At 40.8% G+C, this 23,312-nt stretch overlaps 1 protein-coding gene across 5 annotated transcripts in view; it reads left to right on the top strand.

Moving 5' to 3' along the window:
• The window catches only part of klhl32 (kelch-like family member 32), a 32,993-nt gene continuing 9,681 nt past the window's right edge, over window positions 1–23,312 (top strand). The window contains exons 1-6 of one of the 5 annotated variants that reach the window (XM_063487233.1): window positions 1–152; window positions 1,516–1,631; window positions 5,554–5,731; window positions 12,739–12,846; window positions 17,774–17,872; window positions 21,281–21,496. In XM_063487233.1, coding sequence (XP_063343303.1) covers window positions 1,609–1,631; window positions 5,554–5,731; window positions 12,739–12,846; window positions 17,774–17,872; window positions 21,281–21,496 — 624 coding nt within the window. In that variant the 5' untranslated portion in view covers window positions 1–152; window positions 1,516–1,608. Of the gene's footprint in view, window positions 153–279; window positions 688–1,515; window positions 1,632–5,550; window positions 5,732–12,738; window positions 12,847–17,773; window positions 17,873–21,280; window positions 21,497–23,312 lie in introns of those variants that run through there. The other 4 variants (XM_063487231.1, XM_063487232.1, XM_063487235.1 and 1 more) reach the window with 4 other exon arrangements.

Here is a 23,312-nt window from a genome sequence, read left to right as displayed (position 1 = left end):
CCCAGCGCATCTGGTCGCCGCTGCACCCTCCCTTCGTGTCGCCGCTGATGTTAAAAAAAGGAGCCCAGCCTCGGACATCAAATGATCAAATGATCTGTAACGGAGGCGCCGCCAGAGGGGGACGGGACTGACTCATAACACAATCATATGAGGTGCGTAAGCTTGTGGAACATTAAGAGAGGAGGAGGAGGAGAAGGAGGGGGTGAATACTGTAAATTCCTCCAAAGCCGTGAGGTGCTCTGGGTAGGATTTGGTACAGATCGTATGCTTGTGCTCTGCGAAGGATGCAACAGGATATTCTGTTCGCACAGGAGAGGTTGCTCTCTTCTCCGTCCCCGTAGTTTGTGGACCGAGGCGCTGGCCTGTTGCTAGGAGACCTTTTGACAGCTGGGAGCTTTTTTTTCTTCTTTTCTTCAAAGTGACACTTAATGCACAAAGGGTGTCTGCTTATCTGGCAACCCAAACCTTCCCTCCTCCTCCTCAATTCAGCTCCCTCGCGCGCTTTTCGTGCGTAAATCCTAATTGTCTTCTGTGCGTAAAAGACAACATTTGCACTGTGGTCGTTTTCGGTCAGGAGATTACAGTGTTTTGCAGGGAACAATGGCCTAGTTGTTGTGATTATCAGATCCTAAATTTATCCGCCTTCCGGACGTGTTTAACCTCTCCCACTGCTCATTTTTTCACTTGGTAAGATAATTTTTAGATATATGTTATGAAAACCTCGTAATCTAACAGCACTGAAGACGTTTATGGAGACAAGGAAATTATGATTTCCAATTTTATTTGCTTTTTTAATTATAATTATTATTCCTGAAAACACCATGTCAGGATCACACGTTTTTAGCATGTGTTCAGCAGGACTCAAGGGTAATGCTAAGTTTTTCCTTCATCACTAAGTACCTGTGGCTATACATCTGAAGGTCAGTCGTGAATGGATCGATAAGTAAACCTCACTGAGGATGACACCTAAACCAGCAGTACACTCGGCTCTATTAAATAAACTGCAAACATACAGAGGCTTACTTCTGTAAAACAGGTGTATGAGAAGACCCAGGTCAGCTTATTATTTGTACACTAAGCGAGTGGGGTTTCAATCAGAGTACCCAGAGCAGCTTGGATTTCCGAGTGACCTCTCTGTGCTGCTGGACATTATCTGTGGGATATCAAGATTCAGGTGTGTAGCACATTATGTCAAGGTTGTAGCTACACCAGAAGGACTCGGTGTAATTTGGACTCCCAGCTTGTTCAGAGAAGTGCTGACCTTGTTGATTCACTTCACTGAAGCCTAGCTGCCTGTGGCTGTCGCAGTCCCCGGGCTTTACAAGAAAAGGTCTTCAAAGAACAGCTCTAACAATTGTCAAAGTCAACAGCGGGCCTGGCTGAGAGAAGGGAGAAGTCAGCATTAGGCGTAACGTGTGGTAGCATCCCTTCACACGTCGCACAGGAGGCTGTCACATTGTGGCTTTGTTGAGTAGATGGACTGAGTGAAGCTGACATGCTGTTCTGTCCTATCAGGCTGATGTATGTGCCCAGTGAGGAGACTACAGTCCTCAGGAGCCACATAGCACCTCCCCTCCACCTCCATCTTAACTTCCTTTGTAAGAGGGTATGCCTTCTGAACCGAGCCTCAGGTAGGTCCGCACATCTAAAGCTCATAGCAAAAATAGACAATAACCCTTAAGGAACCGTTACTGTGTATGCACCTCCTGTGGCTTATCAGGAGGTAGAGCGGGCTGTTCATTGATTGGAAGGATGGTGGTTTGGTGTACGCATGTATGGGTGAATGTGGCTACTGGTGTAACAGTGCTTTGAGTGGTCAGCTAGACTAGAAAAATGCTATATTAATGAGAATCCAAATACAGAATCAACTGACAGTTTCAAGCAATACTTAGATAACTCACTTCTTTATTTTAAGCTGAGAAAGATCTATTTAGGATCGATTTGTTGTTCAATAACGGTGTTTGGAGAGCGCAGGCTCTACCAGCTTTCTCTATCTTTCTCTCTCTCCTGGACTGTCCATTCAGTGTCTTTTTTTATCTAACTTAATATATGGATGTAGACAAGGTTACATGAGAGAAAATCCACCTATCTACCTAAGAGCCCAATCCGTTGTACCAAACCTACTTACTAAACCTTCAAAAACAGGTCACAGATGTATTTTCTTTTAGTTTAATCAAATAGAAGGAAACTGCTCTTTATTGTGTTATCAGGGAGTCTTTTTTTTAGCAGCAGGACGCTGCACGTGGGATTTACTTGGAAAAAGAACTCCAGCATCTACACTAATTGCTTCATTACCTAGCCTTCCGACTGTGTGGTTTATTTATATGTTTAATAGTTTTTGGACACTAATGAAGCTCGGAGGCAGGGAGAAATAATCAAGTGCTGATTTTGGCCTTTTTTAAGAAATAAGATTATGTTGCAACAAGCTATTTTCAAACTGAAATCTACTTTTAGCCTTTTAAAGCCAGCATATATGGCATCGTAACATTTCTGACTGTTGCAGTCCTTGCAGTGGTACTTTAAGAGTAAACATTGGTGTACTTTAAATGTTAAAGCTGTTTTACACATCATACTTGGTTAATTAGAGAAAAAATAACCTCTGATAACATTATTTCTTTATTTTTTTGTGAGCTGGTAAATTGCAACTTTTGTAACACAAACAAAATATGACACACTGTAAAATGTAGGACACAGATTCTTTTGCAATATGACCCATTCTGAGGGCAGTTTAGCCACATTATTCTTCTTGTGTTGCTTTAGTTTTCACCATTCGGATAACAGCATATGACGTTTTTGTCCTAATATTTTCATTTCATCCTTATACTCTCTTCTTGGAATGTAAAAACCTTTAACTTTAAATTATGGCAATCCCCCCCCCCCCCCCAAACTACCAAACAAACAACCTGAGTCATCATTCATCCTACCTCAATCCCAGAGCGCATTAACGCATCCGCCCACACACGCGCCCATTATTTCCTCTGTCTTACACCCCATCACCATGAAGGTGACAGAGTAAGCCTCTTGGCAGGCAGCATCATTTAAAGTGATGGCCAGGACTGGAAGTGGACATAGATGGATTTGGGTGGACAGACTGGCTTATGAATGGGTATAAGCGGAGAGGGACTGAGGATGAGTTGGAAAATGGGGTATAGTTGCTGCTACATGGATCCTCAGCTTTCTGCCAATCGGGAAAACTCATTTTGACATGTTCTGTGGTCAGCGCGTTTATCCTATCAGCTAAACTGCGAGATAGACGCTGATGGGTAGGAAGTGCTGTTTTTGTAAGGGTGGGGGAATGGCAAAAATGTAAATCATGGCAAGCCAGTGAGCCACTTGTCTAAATTTCTGATGCAATTTTAACAATGGAAAATAAAGATAACTGAATAATGGGGTGTATGCACTTATGAATGTGTTTGTATCTTGTGGGTAGTACTAATTGGAGGGCTTTAGGCTATTTGATTATATTATTCAAATTATTGCTAGTCCTGTGGATATTTATATTTAATATTTTGCAGCCTGGTTAATCTTTTGGGTGTACCTGTTCAGGGACTGTAGATGGAAATGAACTAGTAGCGCGATCTGATAAACAGCTCCCTTTCTCTTATGAGAGCAGTGTTTTTGTGCATAGTCTTTGATAAATCATCTCATAAACTCATATTTTATTCACAATAGAACATAGAAAACACATCAAATGTTTAAATTGGGACATTTTACTATTTCATGAAAATGTTAGCCCGTTTTGAATTTAGCAACACGTCTCCAAAAAGTTGGGACGGGCATCATAAAAGGCTGGAAAACTAGCTGTTACAGAAAAACAAACCAACTGGAGGAACATTTAGCAGCTTATCAGGTCATTTGGCAACAGGTCAGTGACATGAGGTTCACCATTCTGCAAAAACCTGTGTCTACATATTGTGGAACAAATTCAGAATAATGTGCCTTGATGAAAAATTGCAAAGACTTCAAATATCTGATCATCATCAAAAGATTCAGTGAATATGATGAAATCTCTGTGTTCAAGGGACAAAGTTGAAAATTAATACAGGAAGCCCTCACGTACCAATGCATTAAACACTTTCTTAAAAGTTTAACCATTTGATATGTTTTGTATGTTTTATTGTGAATGAAACATGAGTATGAGATTTGCACATTTTTGTTCACATTTTACACAGCATCCCAACTGTTTTGGAAATTCACTTATATTTGTGGATATTCTATTCACAGAAAGGGATGCTTTGCCACTATTTTATCATAAATGAAAATATGGGACAAGCTTATGTGCCAATAATGATACTAACCAGAAAAGTTAAAGCATGACCAAAGTCTTTACATTTAATTCTGAGAGGGCTAATGAATGTTGTAGATAACAAATAATGTAATTATAAAGCAGAAATAATAACCTCATGGAGGCAACAAATGCCTCACTAGAGAAAAAAAAACCAAGGATGAATAATTACAATTTATCGCCTGGGAATCATTAATGTTCAAAAAGCCACGCTAAATTCTTGGTACAGGGACATTAAATTCATATTAATATGGACTGGACTGGCATGTAGATAGCACTTTTCTGGTCTGACTGCTCGAACCATTCTACTCTATAAGCCACATTTAGCTTTTTCACACACTAATTCATGCAGCACTTAAAGACACACCTACAGCCATTTTTAGAATCACTAATTAACCTAGCATGCATGTCTTTGGAGTGTGTAAGTAAGCTGGAGTACCCAAGGAAACATGAGCAGGCAAACAAGCTAAACAGGCCCCAGATAATCAGGAGATTTAAACCAACTGCACCACCATGCTGCCAAATTATTCAAAAATGTCTTCATCCTCTGGGCATTGTGGTCACTTCTAGAGAGTTTTATTGCAGAAAACCAAGAGTTCCATCTAGTTCAGTAAAAAACAAGAAAAATCAGCCTAACGGTGGTGGAAGAGAAAAAATAGGGCATCGTCGATAAGAGTAATCCTGTGTGGACTAATAATAGTTTTAGCACGTCTGACATTTATAGTAGCTGTCGATATGTGTCTGATCCACAATAGTAAAGTAATCAATGGATACTGATATAGTTGCAGTGGTGTGGTAAAAGGTAAAGGAAACTGGGTTAAGAGATACTTTATGTATGGATAATAATGATACAGCAAGCAACGTTAGCTTGCTGTAGTTCCTTAGCTTAATTCGTGGAGTGTGTGTGAGAGCATTTCATTTCAGTTGTTTGGTGTGATTTTCACCACTGGACATGGGGTAAAAAGTTATGATTTTTCATGTATTTGCTGTGTACATTACATGTATTTAAAAAAATAGAGATTTTTATTAAGGTAGGTGTTTTACATGGATATATGTTAGTATTGTGCTGTCAAGGTGGTTAAAATGAATGGAATTGTTTAGATTTATTGTGAATGTTTGCTCACAGAAATGTCTTAATTTGTTTTAATCCATCTGTGGTAAAGGATAAATTATTATTGCTTATTATCATTAGTGCAAAATCTTTGTCTTACCTAGTAAATCCACTAAGATCCAACATGTGTTCTGTATGTCTGTGTGTTGTACAGCAGTAGGGAGATGCTGACAGGACAGAGGCTCTGCCAGTCAAAGTCGCACCAGGATTCGGTCCTCTCTGCCCTCAACCAGCAGAGGAAAGATGGCCTGCTGTGTGATGTCACTCTGGTTGCCGGTGAGCAGAAGTTCCACGCCCACAAAGCCGTCCTAGCAGCGTGCAGCGATTACTTCAGGGTGAGTCTAGTTCATGTTAGAGATCTCAAAAATAATTGATCCTGCCAATAAATGAAGTTCTTGAGCAGAGTAGTAGTAGAAGTGTTTGGTTGGAAAATTGGTCATGTTTGCAAGCCCACATGGTATATTATATGTCACACCAACTGCTACACGTTTTTCACTAACCCACCTGGAACAAGCCACATATGTTGCTTTAGCTAGGCTTGTGCTGTCAGACAGCCAGGCAGGAGATTTCCTCAGATGGGCCACACAGGGAAAAGTGCACACATGAGATTTAATTCAGGGACACTGAGCAGATTAGAAGGTAGAAATTAATCCCTGTTGAAAATGAGAGGCAGATTAAATATGTCCAAGTTGCCCGGGGATTATTCCTCCTATGTGTGTGTGTTTGTAGGGTTTTTCTTTTTTTACTTCTGTCTGAAGAGAGTCGAGGGTGGGCGAGTCACACTCCTCTCCTCCTTTTGTTCATCCTCTTCACATTTGTTCTCCTTTTGTTCTTCGGCTCCTTTTTTAAATGCCGCTCTTTCAAGTCCCAGCTGAGCCGAGCAACACTGTTGTTCCAGCGCTCGGATTATTAGATCAGCCTGCTACAGTAAGCAAGAAAAACTCACTCCGCTCCTCTGTTCCTCTGGAGCAGCCTAACAACATTATGTTCATTTTGTCATCTGACTCCACCGCTGGGTTTCATTTACTTCATTTACTGAGGAGATGAAGGGGTCTTGTGTGGGCTGTGTTTTCCCCCTCTTTCCACGTCTCAGTCTTCTCACACTCAGGCAAACACCTGCACACTTTGCAGTGATTAGAACACATTATCTAGTCCAGCGGGCATGAGGGATTGTAATGAAATACCTGACCAAGCATGAGTTGTGTACCTGGAACTTGTCCTGAATGTGTCACCTGCCTCTTCCAGTCCCATCACATTACTAAGACGTCTGGACAGCTTGGCGAGATACAGCCACAATCAGTCACACCAGCCTCACACGCACACCGCTCTCAGCGAGAAAGTACCCACACACAAAATCTTGTCTGTTCGCCCATCAGTTAGGAAGGAGCCTTTACCAAAAAACAGTCACTATTTTCAATAGAAATTTCACAAACTACACTAAATACAAGTCATTTATTGCTTTGTGACAACACTAAAGACTGATCGGTATTTCCTGTAGATCATGTATAGACAATCTCTCCTCTGTCTAATCCAATATAGCTCGATTTGCTAATGGCATCTGTTGTAAGTTGATCCCTGTGAGGAAGTTGGTGCGTGGGGATTCAATGTATACTGTGCTATTTGTAGAAAGCTGTAAATAAGTGGAAATAGATTCAGTTCTGCATACAAAATTGAAAGTTTGTGAATTCCCCTTTCAGGTATTTATAGTAGCAACAGCCTATCTAGTTTTTTCTTCTGAATACTTTAGAAAAGGAGTTTGCAGGTACTACTGTGGCACTGATGTCGCATTAGGCAGTTGCATTGCATATTATATATCTCCGGACCGCATGCACAGAGGTACAACACACTACATGGACTGCCTGTGGAAAGAGTTGAGCTCTGTTTAACTGAGCTGTATTGATTTCATTTATGAGAATTTGACACTGTTGGGTCTGCGCTTCCACAGGCCCCGCTGGTTTAGAGACTTATTCCCGTTAACGAAGCAAGATGAACAGCAATCGATCGATTTTACTTGCTAGCAAGGGAGGCTGGTCGGAACCAGGCTCTTGGAGCTGAACGCTCCTCACCTGTTTCCTAGCCAACTTCAAATAAACAGCCTTCCTTGCAGCCTTTTTATTGAATACAGTTACAGTTTACACAGGCACCACCCACTGTAACACCCCCTGTGGTGTGTCGGGCCCTTGTATGTGTGTGTATGCATGTGCGAGAATGTGTGTGTGTCTGTGTGTGTAGGTGCCCGTGAGTGTGTGTGCTTGTGTTTGGGGGTGCATTTGTGTGACCTCCTGCTCACCAAAGGGTCATAAAGGCAGGAAGTTTACTAAACAAGAAAACAGAACCTTCACATAGGATGTGTCCCTATAATAAAACACTACAGCCTCCCCCACCATTCAACGGGCTGGGGAGGGGGTCAGAAAAAAAGGAATGTCTTTGATCATACAGTTTGAACCAAGACTTACAAATTTAAGTACAATAATGGCAACATTTAACAATTTGACTCCAACAGACACAAGCCTGAAATGTTCTTTTCTTTAAAGCTGTGGGTAGAACACCAAGTCAGAAAGGTGAAAACATATCCGCCTGTATCTCAAGCCTGAAGAGTTATGAAAATATATAATATAATAGTATAATTCTATATTATTTTTAGATGAGAACATTTCCAATAAAAAATATTAGACCAATGGAACAATTTACAGTCGTGTGAAAAGTATTTACAAACCTCTTTGCAGCTCTGTTTTTCTTTATTAGCAGCCATTAACTGATCATCAGCAACTGTGAGCACCTCTACAAATGCAAAAGTTTTGACTGTTTCCTGGTTTGGAGGATCTTAACACAATCCTAAACTCTTCCCAGGAGTGTATGTCCCAGAACATTTATTTTAAGCTCAGACTAAACAATGCTCGAAACACTGCAAAAGTCCCAAGAGCTACATGTTAGACTATACAGGCCTCACTGAGCATATTAATATTAAAGTTCTTGAAAAAACAATTTTATAAAGACTCAACAAGAATGGCTTAAAGTGTTGCCAGGAGAAAGTCTTTACTTATAAAAAAAACATGGCAGCATAGCTTAGGTTTGTATCTTGAGTTGCATCTCAAGAAATCACAAGACTTCTGGAACAGTGTTTTTTGGACAGACAAGACTAAAGTGGAGCTTTTTGGCCATAATGTATAGCACCACTTTGGTAAAAATAAAACACAGTTGATCAGCACAAACACATCACACCAACTATCAAGCATGGTGATGGAGGGGTAATGATGTAGCCACAGGATCTGGGCATCTTGCAGTCAGTGACTCGACCAAACTCCTCTCTATAGAGCTCAGGAGGTAGAGCAGGTCATCTACTACTCAGAAGGTTGGTCATTCGATTACTGGCTGTTCCAGTCTGCACGCCAAATATCTTTGGGCAAGATACTAAACCCAATTTGCTCTCCAATGCATCTATCAGAGATTGAATATGTGTGAATGTTAGATAGAAACGTTGTATGAATGTGTGAATGAGGCAAGTTATATAAAGTACTTTGAGTGCTCAGATAGAGTAGAAAAAAAGCTATATAAGAACCAGTAAAGTTAGTATACTGAAGTCATATGTGAGGCAGTCTGTCCCATAGCCTAAGCCTGGCCTAGACTGGGTCATGCAACAAGACAATGGTCCCAAGCACAGTAACAAGTCTATAACAGAACAGCTGAAAAAGAAAAGAATCAAGGTGCTGCATACCTCAACCTGACTGGAATACTGTGCTATGCATATATAAATACCCGCTAACCTCAGTGTACTGATGTATTATTGTAAAGAAGTATGGGGCAAAACTGTATCACTTATCACGTTTTTCTAAAGGTGCTTCTACAAACTACAGAGTGATGCAGTGCACTTAAATTTTAATGTGACTGCATTTAAAAACGTAACATATACATATCAGTTACAGTGGTATATAAATTATGTATTATTTGAAAATTCAAGATTCAAATAAAGAATTTTGAATCTTGAACATTAAAAATGTAAAGATGCAGTTGAATCATAACTACAAGGTCTTTCTTTATAAAGTAGAAAGGAGAACAGAGTGGCTGTCAAGAATAAATAAACTGTTGCTCTTAATCAGTTGTTTATTTACAGCAATCAAAGTTCAGATAGGAGCACTATAGTCAAAAAAAGACTTTTATTTTAATCTTCAGGAATTTATATGTTATTATCCTTTATTTATCCAGGTGAAAAAGTCTCATTGAGGTTAAAATGTCATTTTCAAGAGAGAGCTGGCCAATAGGGAAGCAAAAGTTACAATTTGATGGCATGGGCAACTTCCCAGTCCTTCCATGTGCACTAGCACAGAATTGGGCAGGATTCAAGGACACAGACAGATTAAGTCAAATGCAGCATTAAACTGTGTTCATGACTCAGGATATAGAGTGGGTTGTCTGCCTATCAGAAAGACAGTGATTTGATCCCTGGCTCCTCCGGTCTGCATGTTGAAGTATCCTCAAACAAGATACTGAACCTCAAGCACTTTGTAAGTATCGATACCAGTCCATCCAAAACAGGAGCTGTGGGTTGCAGAGTGGCTTGCAGATGTGGGTAGGCTAAGGCAGATGAAAAAATGTGCTCCATATGAGATTTGCCAATTATATATCAGCTGATATCCTGGGTTTGTGGTGAGCTTTCCTTTATGTTGTGCTCTGTGAGCACTATGCTGGACTTTGAAACATATTAAGCATCTAAATCCAATCACATAATCACCACGCAGTTTACCATAGAAATGCTGACCATGTTTATTTCTTTCTACTGAGGCAGTTAAGGACAGGAAGGTTGAATTAACAAATGAATGGTTTTCACAAGTTTTTGTGCACAGTCTTAAGTAAAATTCTGCCAAGTACCCTGAATCCTTGTAAACTTTCCTCATTTCTTGGCACCAAGAACGAGAGCAGTTGGCAGATTCAGTCCAAATGCACTGATACACGCATTGGTCTTTAAAAAGCATAACAGCTGAGCCTCTGGCAATTTAACAGCTTGCAGCAGTTATGGAACAAACATTCCAATTAAACTTTACCAAGCAGTACCAAAGTGTAAACATGTCTCGTTTAATACTATTTTCTCTGATCTAAAGGTCCCGGCAACATATAAAAAACATAGGAAAATGCCAGAAAAATCCAAAGAAGAACGAAACAAATGCAGTCTGAAAGGTTTATAAGAAAATTCCACTGGACACTCACAAAGCAAAAACACAGATTAAGTAGGAGAATGTCTTCCTAAATGAGATATTGTTGTTGTATATGAAACTACTCCAGTTTTTTTTTTTAATTACTGTGCATGCTCATCATAAAGGTAGCCAGGTAGAAGGCAGAACTAATTTCTTTTCAAAGTATTGGAGGACCATCATACATTTTTAATGTAAAATTCAGTTAAAACAAAAAGAAGACATTTTTGTTTCTCTATTATAAGAAAAGAATCAGTGTAAAATAGAAATATTAAAGTGAAGTGCCCCAAAAAACAAAATCATCCATTTACCAAATACATTCAACTATTCTTTTTGGTCTTTTCTAATAAACATACTTGCAAGAGTAGTCTCCTTCCCTGGAGATAAACCACTACTTTTCTCAGACTGAATACTGTAATTTTTCACTGGGTGCGTGAGGAAGTCACGAATCCTTTATAGTATGATCAGGCCAAGCAGGCACACACAAATTTTGCCAGCGGGTCAGGCTAACTGCAACGCTACACCCCCACTGCAGCAGTGTGTGAAACGACTGCAGTGAACGTGGCTCTGTGGCGCAATGTGTCTCTGCGATGGATCTATATCCCAAATCAGGGTAGCCATCCGTCACCACCAGCGCTCCCTGAGCTCCTTCACCAAGGTCAGGAGCGCTCATGCTGAAGGCACACAACTCTATGAGCACTTCTCAGGGTGTCTCTGTCTATCGTAGGCAGTCTATATTGTGTGTCCTCCACTCTTTACTTCCTGCTTGTGTGTCAATGCTTTTGTGTGTGTGTGTGTGTGTGTGTGTGTGTGTGTGTGTGTGTGTGTGTGTGTGTGTGTGTGTGTGTGTGTGTGTTTTATGTTCTTGCAGACACTGACCAAAGCTCAGCCACTATCACATCCCGGGTTTAGCCAGAGGCTAACTCCTGGGCTCTGTGGACCAGTAGATTTTTAATTAGCACTGTGGTGAATCAACAAGATTGAGCTTTGAAGACAGATACACAGACACTGGTTTAAAACTCAGCGTAGCCCATTTCTCACATCATGCTCACAATACAGAAGGGCCATTTGCCAGAGAAGGGGGTGGGCGTTGGTGCCTGGTGAAAGTTCATGTGTGCTATGAATCAGGGAAAGCCACATTCATTATAGGCGAAATGAATGTGGCTTTCACAACAGAAGGAGATCCTGCGATAACCAGGCAGCCCGAGGGCTTTTGAAGCTTATAATGCTGTCACACACCAGAGTCTCAGCAGAGATAGAGTGGAGCGACCGTGTTGCACATTGCGCTGTGATTAAAAAGATACTTTAAAATTGCAAGTTAGCTAAGATCACTATCCTGAAAAGCAAGGAAACTGTGGATACAGAAACAGCTGGAATTACTTTTCAAAAGCGGTTTAGTGGTGCTGTTTGTGCCATTACAGAAGAAACATTGAGACACCACACTTAAAGATGGTATAACGTTACTCTAGCTCAGAACTCAGGTGACAGGTAGCAGATGATCGTCATCATGGCCATGCTTGACCTGTAAAACTCCTTCTCTCTCTCTTTCCCTCAACACTGCTGCGCACTGCTGGTTGGCTGTGATCAATAGCGCTGTCATCCCTTCATGGTGTGACACCAATCAATAGCTTTGATTAGCGAGCAGCAAGGTGGACTCACACACAGCAGGGCCAGACTGCAGATGCTGTGTCCACGGCTTTGATTTCACATGGAGTTTGACATGTACTGTGCTCGTGCACGTGTGTGTGTGTGTGTGTGTGTGAGACAGGATGAGGGAAAGACAGAGGGGTATAACAGAAAGTACTGATTGTGCTATTTCTTTCTGTTGACCTTCAGGGCCAAGGCAGGTAAATCAATACGAAAAGGGTTCTAGGATGCTGCGTCTGGCAGGTTTTGATTAACTATCAGGCTGTTTTTTTGTTTTGTTTTTTTCTCAGTGTGTCATAACCTCCAGATATTTATATGATGAACCTCCAGAGCCACCTCTGAAAGACTGGAGAAACAAATGTGAATGGTTGTGATCACTGGACTTTTTTTAATACAGTATTATATGTGTTTGCTTCTTTTATTTCAACAAAGAAAGAAAATGCCACATGAAATATGTGCGATGTAATGTTCCCTCGGCTGACCTCCATGTTTTGGCTCTGTGTCATCAGGCCATGTTCAGCCTGTGCATGGTGGAGAGCGAGGCAGATGAAGTGACTCTGCAGGGAGTGACCAGCGTTGGACTGAAGCACGCTTTAGATTTCGCTTACACTGGACAGGTGAGTTTGAGCCATCGTGAGCACACTGACAAAAGAAAAAAAACAACAACAACAACATTTGCAGAGATGGAAATGCTGTCGACAGAAAATCTCATGAAAAGAAATCACAGTACACCACACAGAAATTTTTAGATTAATATCCAGAAAGTTATTTTTCAGTACATATCATTACATTTGCTAAACTGTGGGTGAACGTCCACTACTACTGTTAAATTGTTCTGATGTATCATTAGGTTTAGCAACCAAGTTCTCTGCCAGGTGACATAGTTTGTTGACTCTGATTTATTGAATCCTTATTTGGCTGCCTAATCAGCCTTACTTTCTACACTGTTTCAAGGCTAAGCTACATTGCCTGATCCCATTTGCCTGATTGGCAGTTTCGTCTCATTTGGACGTCTAGGCCTGCTCAATTGATCAGCCTTCGTCGCTTCAAATTTGCAACCTCTCTGGAATGAAATGCTTTAACCTGTAGTACAAGAAATAACATACATGTTTTTAATATAAAAATATACAGTAATAATGCAAGCATCTCTTTTGCACATGTGGTGAACCCCCATAATAACTGGTGTATCACTGTATATAAAAAATGGTGCTACGTGCAGTCCCCTTGAGAAGCCTGAAGTTAAGATTTTTTTGCAGTCACAATTGCAATTTTAAGTTCAGGACTATACAGGACTGCAATTTAATGCAGCCATTCTGTGCCTGTGTGTCCTTTGAGCCGGGTTGTGACAATTCTCAAAGTGAAGAGTGCAGTGTCCCACTTAAAACCCAGAAAATCCCCTGGGGCCCACCCAAACTTAAATCTTCACTCTAATGAAAATACAAGAGAAAGTGATGTATTTCCTTGACCGTTTTATTCAGGAAACATAAACAACACAGGCCTTTGGCTATAAATCACCACCCATCCATATGTAAAGTGTTAAAGCTCATGTGTGACCCACCTGCCACTGGGACACAAATTTCAATACAAGAGTAAGTAAATTTAGGTCAGAGTAATGAGTAATATCACAAACTAACAACCTCCTATTACCAGTTTTAATTCACTTTTTATCTAAACAAATTAATTTACGTATATAAATATGTAAATGTAAATAATTTCACACTGAATTTCTGTTATTACTACAGCCTACCTGCAGTACCGGCCCCCACTTTGGAATTCACTTTGTTAAAAAGATACTTCTGTTAAACCCCTTGAGTTAAAGCTGAAAGTCTGGACTTCAGTCACATCTTGACTGTTTGACTGAGGCAAAATCCATCCATTTTTTTTTTAAATATACAGTCCTAGAAAACAAGTAAATGTCCTGGCTACCAGCAAACTCCGAGATGCAAGTTATGTTTGTTTTCCCAACTGTTCACTGAAATACACCATATAAAGACAACATAAACGCTCACGTGGTTTAGCAAATTTATTTAGCCAAGCTAACCAAGCTATCTAAGCAAGCACAGTGCAGCTACTCAGCATGCTAAGCTAACCAGCATGTTCTTAGTACTGGCAGACAGTAGCCAAACACTAAACTCCCTCAGCTAGCATAGCAGCACACAACATAACTGGCTAACAAGCTATGAAGAATATTTGCAGAATTGATTCCAGTGCTGTTCTTCTTTGATATATACACTTTACATGTACATATTGTTGTTTGTTACTAAATATCTTGCTAAACAATTTTTTGCAGTTTGGGACTGTGTTGTCATGCATACCTGTAAATAAGTGTTCATCAAACAGTGATGCTGGTAATTGATTTAAGAACAATGAATGTGTGTATTTATTATTTATGAAAATCAGTTTTTACTGTCTCACTATATATAGTGAAATAACAGATAAAAATAAGATGAAAATAATAACATGATAAATGAACATATGTCTGTGTTTTCATTCATTAGCAAAGTGAACAAGCACCACGGGCTTGGTTTTTGCTATTAGTAGAGACGCTATGGCTGGTCAAAGTAAAGATAAATTTGACTACTTTGAATGCCAGAGGGTTATCTGTCAAAGAGCATTATGTAGTTCATAAGCTGACCAAGCTTATGTTAGTAGATTAAAAATCCTATGTGCTAGCTATATTTTATAATTAAAGGGGAGTAGAAAAACAGCATACAATTTGAAATACTCAAATACTGTACATTTACTTTAAAGCTGAAAATAACTTAATATTCTATCAGTGCCAAATATGTCACAAAACTAAATAAAAACATGGATTCTGCAGATTACCTCTTTAATCTCAGCAGCATAAGCTCCTATCGCTGGATGACTGAGTGTGCAGGTGCTTTATCAGATTTTTACTATGAACTGGCCCCTGCCCTGGCCACTCTGGTCAAAATAAAAACAGAAGAGCACAAAATTACATTTCAGTGCTAAAGGTTCTTGTGAGTTCATGTCCTTGTCTTGTCGCCCAGTCGACAAAGAATGAGTGCGTGAGAATTCCTGTAAACCTTTCTTGACATTTTTTGTGCCAATGATTCTTGCTTCAATAAGCAGCCCAGCGGCTTATTTTGTGTACCAAGAGGCCAGGAACTTTGTAATTACTCCTAATTTTATTTCCACAGTGGAAATGAGCAAAGAGTGAGTCGGTTAGCCAGTGTAAGTAGGTCAACAGCAGGCTTGCAAGCCGCCCTGCTTTGGTTGGCTCAGCTCCTGTCTGCCCAGAGGAGATGATAGCAGATGAGATGAGGGCAATAAGCTTACCCCCAGACCGTTAATAATGACCTACTAAAAATCCTTTAGCCACATGTCATAGGCCAGCAGGGTGAAGGAGGAGACATGCCATCAGTAGCTTCATAGGATTTCTTTTATTTTTTTTACTGCCTACCAACCACAGTGGATCTCTCAATCAATTAAACATCCTGCAGCGCTGCCACAGTTTTATTAGCCACACGTGTACCAGATCACATGGCAGAGGACATGCGTTCTGCCTTACACACATCTTGTTCCATTTTAGATCTCCTCCAGGTGAAAGCTAGTAAGCGGCAATAACTGCTGGTTTACACAAGAGCTCACTGTACTCCCACACTGAAGCGGGCACGGAGTTATAAAACTGACTTCTGCTGTGTGAGGTAGAGGTGCTCTAACTCTAGTGGGCTTCTGGAGTGGATAGGAGAGCACGATATGAAGAGAGTTCACTTACTGTTATTACAGTCATTATTGCTGCTGCTGCTGCTGCTGCCTGACAGGATGCTGATTGAGTGAAAGGGAAAAAATGCGGGGTTTGATGTTTTTGATAGCATGCTTTCCTCAGTTCATAGTCACCGAATAGATGAAGAGGTGCTTGGAAATTAGTTTTTTCAAATCAACATTTTTATCTGCTCTGTTCTGCTGGGTTTTTTTCTCTAGCTCAGTGTATCTAGATTCTTGTTAATGAAGCGAAAACCACTTGCTATTGCTCTCTGTCTTAATATGTTAAGCTTATGAGGCCCATAGATGGTGCGGCTTGTTAACTGGATTGCTGCCCAGGCCTGGAAGGAAACCATACTGTGATAAATGGGAATGTGCAGATGCAGCTAATTGTGGAGAAGGAGGGTAGAAAAAAAATCTTATCAGAGCGGTTTGCTGGGAATATTTTCTAAGTGGTTGTATATTATACTATTATAAACAAGTAGCCTGATGATTTCAAATGAAGTGTTTACATGAATCCTAAAGTGGCCAAATAATGCGCTATAATGCAATGAGAGCAATCATGTAGACTGAATGGACAAACAAGCAGTAGAAGAAAGTAACACATTTGTATTCAGATCTGCTCATTTTGTTTTTCAGATTCATAAATAATCAGTAGGCTCCAGCAAAATTGATACTCCTGAGGCCTGCTAAACAATGTTCAGTCCATTACTGTGGCAACAGTAACGATGGGTGAGAGAGACAAATGATGAAGTCATTTTTCACACTTTCACTTCTGATGCAGTCACAGCTCTGTGGATATGTAGGGCAGAGCTGCTGAAGGGATTATCAAAGGTTTTGTAGGTTGTTTTTTTTGTTTTTAAAACCAATCTAAACTGTGGGACAGGTGATTCCACAGGATGAGGGAGATAGCATGGTGTCTAGTCTGACTGGGTTACGATTTAAGTGATGCCACCCTCTGCGCAGTTCTCCACCCCTACCTGGCTCTGCTCCTAAGAGCTTACAAGAACGAACTGGCTGCGTTACAGAGCGTTATGTTGCATATGGGTGGGTAATATGGAGGAAACAGAAGGAAGCTTTCAGTGGATAATTTTCATCCGCTGCTCATTTAGCTAAACAGGAAGCATTTTGGCAGAATCTGTGCAGAAATAATTGCCTGAATATGTTGCTGCGCTGCAAGGAGAATAATGGCAAATCAAGCACAATGGTCAAGCAGGGTTTTTTTGTTCGTTTCCACATCATCTGTTGCACTGTCTGAAACATTTTTACATTTAACCAGTGAAAATCAAACTTAGCTCAACTAAAGAGTGAAAATAAGAAAGAAATTACAAATATATATACTTTTTTTTAGTTCTAAGGTTGTATGTGTTAGGACATGAAAAAATAAATCATCTTTTTCTCACATGCTTGATAGCTGGATTAATGTCTCTGGGCTAAAATGCTGTGTTTAGTTTTTATCAAATATAGCACTGTGCAGTATGGATAAATATTAAAGACATCATTCCAGAAATCTTGTGGTTTTTCGGATGGAATTTGCTGAAATGTTCCAAGAAAATTGGTTGTGTTCATCTCGACATTTCATAATTCATCCAAGTGACTTCTTCAGACATTCTGCATACCATAGATAAAAATGTGTGCCTGAACCTGAACAGTTAAAAGAAACAGCGATTATCAATAAATAATATACAGTACAGTACAAAAGTTCAGAAAAAGTCATCACTTGAAAACAACCTAGAGCTCAGCTGCAGTGAAACGGACACTCAGACACAAATGTTAAAAAAAGAAACCTAATGACCCTGTTTGAATGCTCTGAACCAGATTCTGCTGGAGCCAGCGGTGATCCAGGACGTCCTGTCTGCAGGCAGCCACCTTCAGCTGCTGGAGCTCCTCAGCCTCTGCTCACACTACCTCATCCAGGTGCGTGCACACAGCACAGACACACACGCGCACATGAATGCACGCATGCACACAAACGTGCACATGTTCTGGTGTCCTTGTGTGTGAGCTGGGAACTGCGGACATTAGGAAAAGAAATCAGCGCAGAAACAGATTCATGCTACAAAGTCCTCATCAGGTTAATGAAAATCTGGTAATAACACTGATGTGTGAGAAGTATGGTCCACTCAGGAACAGTTGCTCCATTTGATCCTATCTGCCAGTTATATCGGGGGAATTTTTACAAATGAGTCACCTTACTTGGGGTTGAATAGCTTACATAGGTCATTTTACACATTTCCTAAATCATTATCCAAACTGTCAAGTATCTCCCGTGTTTCTTTCCAGTTTTCTTTAATTACTATATAATTTTTGCTTTTTTTCCTTCAGAGTCAGAAATGAGGATATTATGTGTAAGAACTGTGAGTTGTTGCAGTTATTAGGTGTGTAAAAGGCATCTCACCTTTGTTATGAAAATAATGCAATTTTATATCAAGATTATTGTGATTATATTGATACTGACTGCTTGCATATTAAAATACTGACATGGTGTCCCCATCTAAACCAGTAAAAGAGCAAATGACTAGAATTGGATCAAAGAGTCCTTTTCTTCAATCTCTTTTTAATTAGGTAATTTCTACTTTTAGTACTTGTGTGAAAATCAGGTGATGTTTTAGGACCTATTTGAGAAATGTAAAAATTCCAAAGGGTTCACAACCTCTACAACAACAGTGTATGTGTTAACTTCTGTTTCTGCGTTGTTGTTGTTAGTCAAACTCACTTAGGCTATAATGTGTTAATTAGTGAGATGCAGAGGTGCCTCTAGTTTAACTGTTTTTTCATTTTTTTTATTTTGACAGAGACAGGCTCCCTCTGTTTTGGTCTTTGTGTTTAAAGAAATTAAACTGGGATCAATCTTTTCATCTTTTTTTTTTAAAAATTGGTGTGTCTTGAAAAATGTCGAGCTATTTCTTCTAAATACCTTGACCGCAAAGTCAAAACTAATTCATGCACAGGAAGAGTGCTGCAGTTCTCCCATCTACTAATGGTCTAGTGTGAATGTTTAAAGGTCAGTTAGAGGATGCAAGCCCCAGAGCTGGGAAGCGTTTAGTGCTGTTGCTCAAGGACACTTCTGCTGGGTTTATGCCTGTCGTCTACAGCAAGGTACCTCAGTCCAGATCATTTCAAGAATTGGGCCACACTGACGTGTGTTTCATGCATTTTATCACAAGATGCATGTGTTAGAACAGAAGCAAAGTCGGCCTACTGTCCTCTGGGTATGTAGCGAAGCGCTGCTGTAAATAAAAAGCAACTCAGGTGGAGGTTGCTGTGGAACAGAAATAGTCTAAGATATCTGATACATGGCTTTATAGTAAGCACCATGCTTTGCCAGAATGGAATCAGTGACTTTTCATAACATAGATAGATAGATAGATAGATAGATAGATAGATAGATAGATAGATAGATAGATAGATAGATAGATAGATAGATAGATAGTGGTCTTGAGCAGCAGCTTTCTGATGTTCCTTCAGAGCTTTTCTTTGGAATTGGCTACTTTTTCACTCATTTTCCGTCCAGTCCTTTTACCTAACTGTTTTCTGAGGATGTGTTTTGTTTATTAAACCACTTAACACTGATCTATGAATCATTCAAGCATAAAAAAGCTCCTTACTCAAAGGATGAACTAATGTTGTGTCAACACATAGCAGGGAACAGAGCAAAAGAACCTATTTTAAATCACACGTTTAGGCACTTTGTTACATGTTACTGTTGTATCTATGAAAAATGCTGAAGATCACAGTTTGACAGGCAGAAAAACGTATTTTTCGCCAACAAGATGATTCCTAAAAAGCTATTAGCTGAAAGCGTGACTTGCATGGTGTGCAGTGTGTCCTAAAAAAAAGGATGACAGTCTCAGTGGAAGGGTGGCTGTCAAGAAGCTATTCTGAAGGGGGGGAAACAGGGAGAAAAGGCTGAGGCATGCCAAATTACACAAGAACTGTACTGAAAATCCAAAGACGAGCTTTGAATCTATCTGTCTGTCTGTCTATCTATATAGAAGAGTGCAGTCCTAGGAACAGCTAAGATACTGCACAGGACCCTAAAGCTCCCAGGCCTCTGGTAGAGGACCTGAACTTGAAGGGTCGAGAGGGGATTTTTATATATATATATATGTATAAACTTGATATTCATTTATATCATGTTTTATATTATGTTTGGAGATGTTGTCCTCAATTCCCCCCCATGAGGGTATAATCCTTTAACACTGTATTTCAACTCAGGCAAGACTTGGGTCTTACATTAGGACTGTAAATTTAGCTCCGATGTGCCATCTGCTGGTTGTAAAAGGATCATTGATGGTTTTGTATTAATAATAACCATCCTTCATCATGACTTATCAATCAGAACAATTGATAAGTCATTAGCTAGCAAAGCGCTTGTGTGTTCATCACAGCTATCGCATCAGCTCAATGTTCTATACGCAATTTGCTTAGAGTAAGGCCAGACTAATAGAAAAGACTTCTCTGTAAACACTTGAAAATCAGATACATTAGCCAGTCAGGATCATCTGTGTGATTTGTTAGATTCTAATTTGTTCCGCTGAGCATTTGATCAATACATTTCTGTTGCAGTGTATTACATTTTAACATTGACTGGCATGCGTGTGTGACCCTTGCCACTGTTGTTTGTAAGATTCTCTAAACCCTCATTCAGATTTTTCTACATTTTTTTTTAATTTCACAGTAGCAAAATTGAAATGTAGTGAGCTGTAATGCAATGTTGTTCTTTAAAACCTCTGAGTGTGGCTGATTCATCAAGGTGCTACATTATTAAAGGCCGATCCGTAGGAGAGGGGACCGCATGGAGCTGTTTGTGCTGTAGATGCTGCAAGAGAGCCAGAAGATGGCAGTCTTATTCCACTAGTCAGATCTCACTGGGCTTAGTCTTGCGCCTTTCTCTAACTGTCTTCTAGTATTTGACACGCAATGTTGTCGTGGCACTGAATTCAGACTTAGTGTGCATGTGGCTTATAAATGCAATATGAAGTGGGGATGATCGGCTTCTATTATTTGTAAATGTCACATATTCTCGGAACAAAACAATGGCTAACACATAAAGGATATTTGATAAAATCTTACAATTTACACCTGCTAACAAAATGAGAAATAACACAGAGGTACAACAGATGTGAACCGATCTTTGTAAATGAAAGGTTCTCATTAGAATTATAATTCAGTCACTGCTCAAATTAATTTTTATTAATTTCTATAGACAAAAATCATCCTCACTGTTTACTTTGGTGGGTTTCCAGGATCATGTAGTCTGATAGCTGTCTCTAAAGTTTTTTTAACAGACCCTAATGGCATAGACGTCCATTCATCCCCCAGGAGCTGAGCAGCGTCAACTACCTGGAGCTGTACCGCGTGGCTGACTTGTTCCACCTCCCCACCTTAGAGGAGGCCGTGGTGGGCTTCCTGGTGGAGCATCTGTCTGAGCTGAGCCAGAGCCGACAGGACGAGGCCCTGCAGCTGCCCTACCGCCTCCTCAGGGAGGTGCTGAAGAGCGACCGTCTCACCTCTCTGAGCGAGGAGGAGATATGGAAGGTACAAGACACACGGGATGCAGCCCTGAAGTGTTAAAGCACAGTGTTAATACGCTGATGACAGTCTGGAAAAACAATCATCTGTGATTGCAAATCTGAAGAAATTGCAATTTGGCACCAAATTCATCAAACATATATATATATGTATATATAAAACACAAACACGCAGAGAAATGCATGACACACAGCAGACGCTCAGGCTAATAAACAAGAAATTAAACACTGCCATCTGCATCTCATATACTGTTTGTTTATGTTGATGACAATGTGCAGTAGGAAGGGCTGCGTTTGACCGGGTGTTCGTCTGTCAGCGTATAGTAAGCGTGATGAACTGCCAGCATTGCGGAGTAAAGCGGCAGTGCAGGGTGGGACTCGCCGCTTTGACTGTTCATTTGCTCCAATCAGCCCCCGCACCACCGCCACCCCCGCTCTCTCTCACTTCTTTTCTCCCCTCTCTTTCTTTCTCTCCTTCTTCTCTTCTCTGATTAGGCCCACCGCGGCTCCATCAGAGCCCCAATCCCCCAGCTGTCACTCGGCCGCCCGTCTGATTGAAAACAATCAGGCCTCTGATGGCACAATTACCCTGACCCTTTAGCCAGCCACCGCCGCCATAATCAGCCTCTGATTAGGCTGCTTTGGGGCTCCTTCACTTCACCCAGAAGGTTAATTTGGGCATCAGACGGAAGCGAGCGGCGAGCGGGGGCTGTCGTCCGAAAGGGGTGGTGGGCTGGAGGGTGGTGGGGTGCATGCCAAAACCGGACTGACCTAGCTCGGGCGTCAATCATCGTCACTCAGAGTTTTCTTAGAGCCTCTCGTGCTCTGGAAATCACATTTTCTCTGCCTTTGTTTTTCCCCTCTCCCTCTCTCTCCCTCTCTCTCTATCTTGCCATCCTTTGCTCAGCCTCCCCTCCTCCCCTCACTATCTCTTTCCCTCACCCTCTTCTTTTCTCACACACACACACATACACATACACACTCTCTCTCTCTCACACTTTCTCTTTCAGCATGGAGGGGAAGGAGGGAGAAGGAGTTGATTTATTCTGTGCCCCGAGGAAGTTGTGTGATGCAGCGTGACCTTCACAGTCAGCTGCCGTAGTGCGCACACGCATGCTCACACACACACACACACACACATGCACACGCACACATGCACGCACGCACACTGTCACTTTAAAGCATTGAGGAGGAGAGAGGCGGGGTGAGCAGAGGAGGAAAGGGAAGACGAGACAGCAGAGTGGCACAGTTACCACAAAAAAGACAGAAGCCTGACTTGCATGTTTGTTGCATATTCACACCTTCAGAGGGGACTGAAAGGAGAAATGAGGAAAGGAAGGTTTCGTCTGGATAGCAAAGACAAGGCACGCATCCAGTGTGTGTGCATACATCACATCCCGACTCCTGTATTATCAGTGCAGTCGTGACATTGTCAGTTTTTTTCCCCCTGATTTGTTCTTAGCCATCCTCGTGTCCCTTTTTCCCCTAAAAATCTTTATTCCTTTATTCGCTGTAATAAGCTCTCAGTCTCTGCGCAGATTGCGCTAACAACCACTTTGTTTTCCTGATAATGGTATCAGTGATCTCCAGTCATCTCGCCCACATTCACACCTCGTCGCAGCTAAATAACCTTCCATCGCTCTCAAGTTCAATTAAATCCCTTCCCTGCTACCCAGTTCGCCCGCGTTAAACAAAGGAGGCTGCCTGTGGATATTTACAGTCTGAATATTGAATGCTGCTGATTAATAAATGCTTGTGTGTGTGTGTGTGTATGTGTATGTGTGTGTGTGTGTGTGTATGTGTATGTGTGTGTGTGTGTGTGT

This window comes from Pelmatolapia mariae, linkage group LG10_11 (assembly GCF_036321145.2).
Source record: "Pelmatolapia mariae isolate MD_Pm_ZW linkage group LG10_11, Pm_UMD_F_2, whole genome shotgun sequence".
Classification (NCBI taxonomy): Eukaryota; Metazoa; Chordata; class Actinopteri; order Cichliformes; family Cichlidae; genus Pelmatolapia; species Pelmatolapia mariae.
This window is presented reverse-complemented; position numbering and strand designations above follow the sequence as displayed.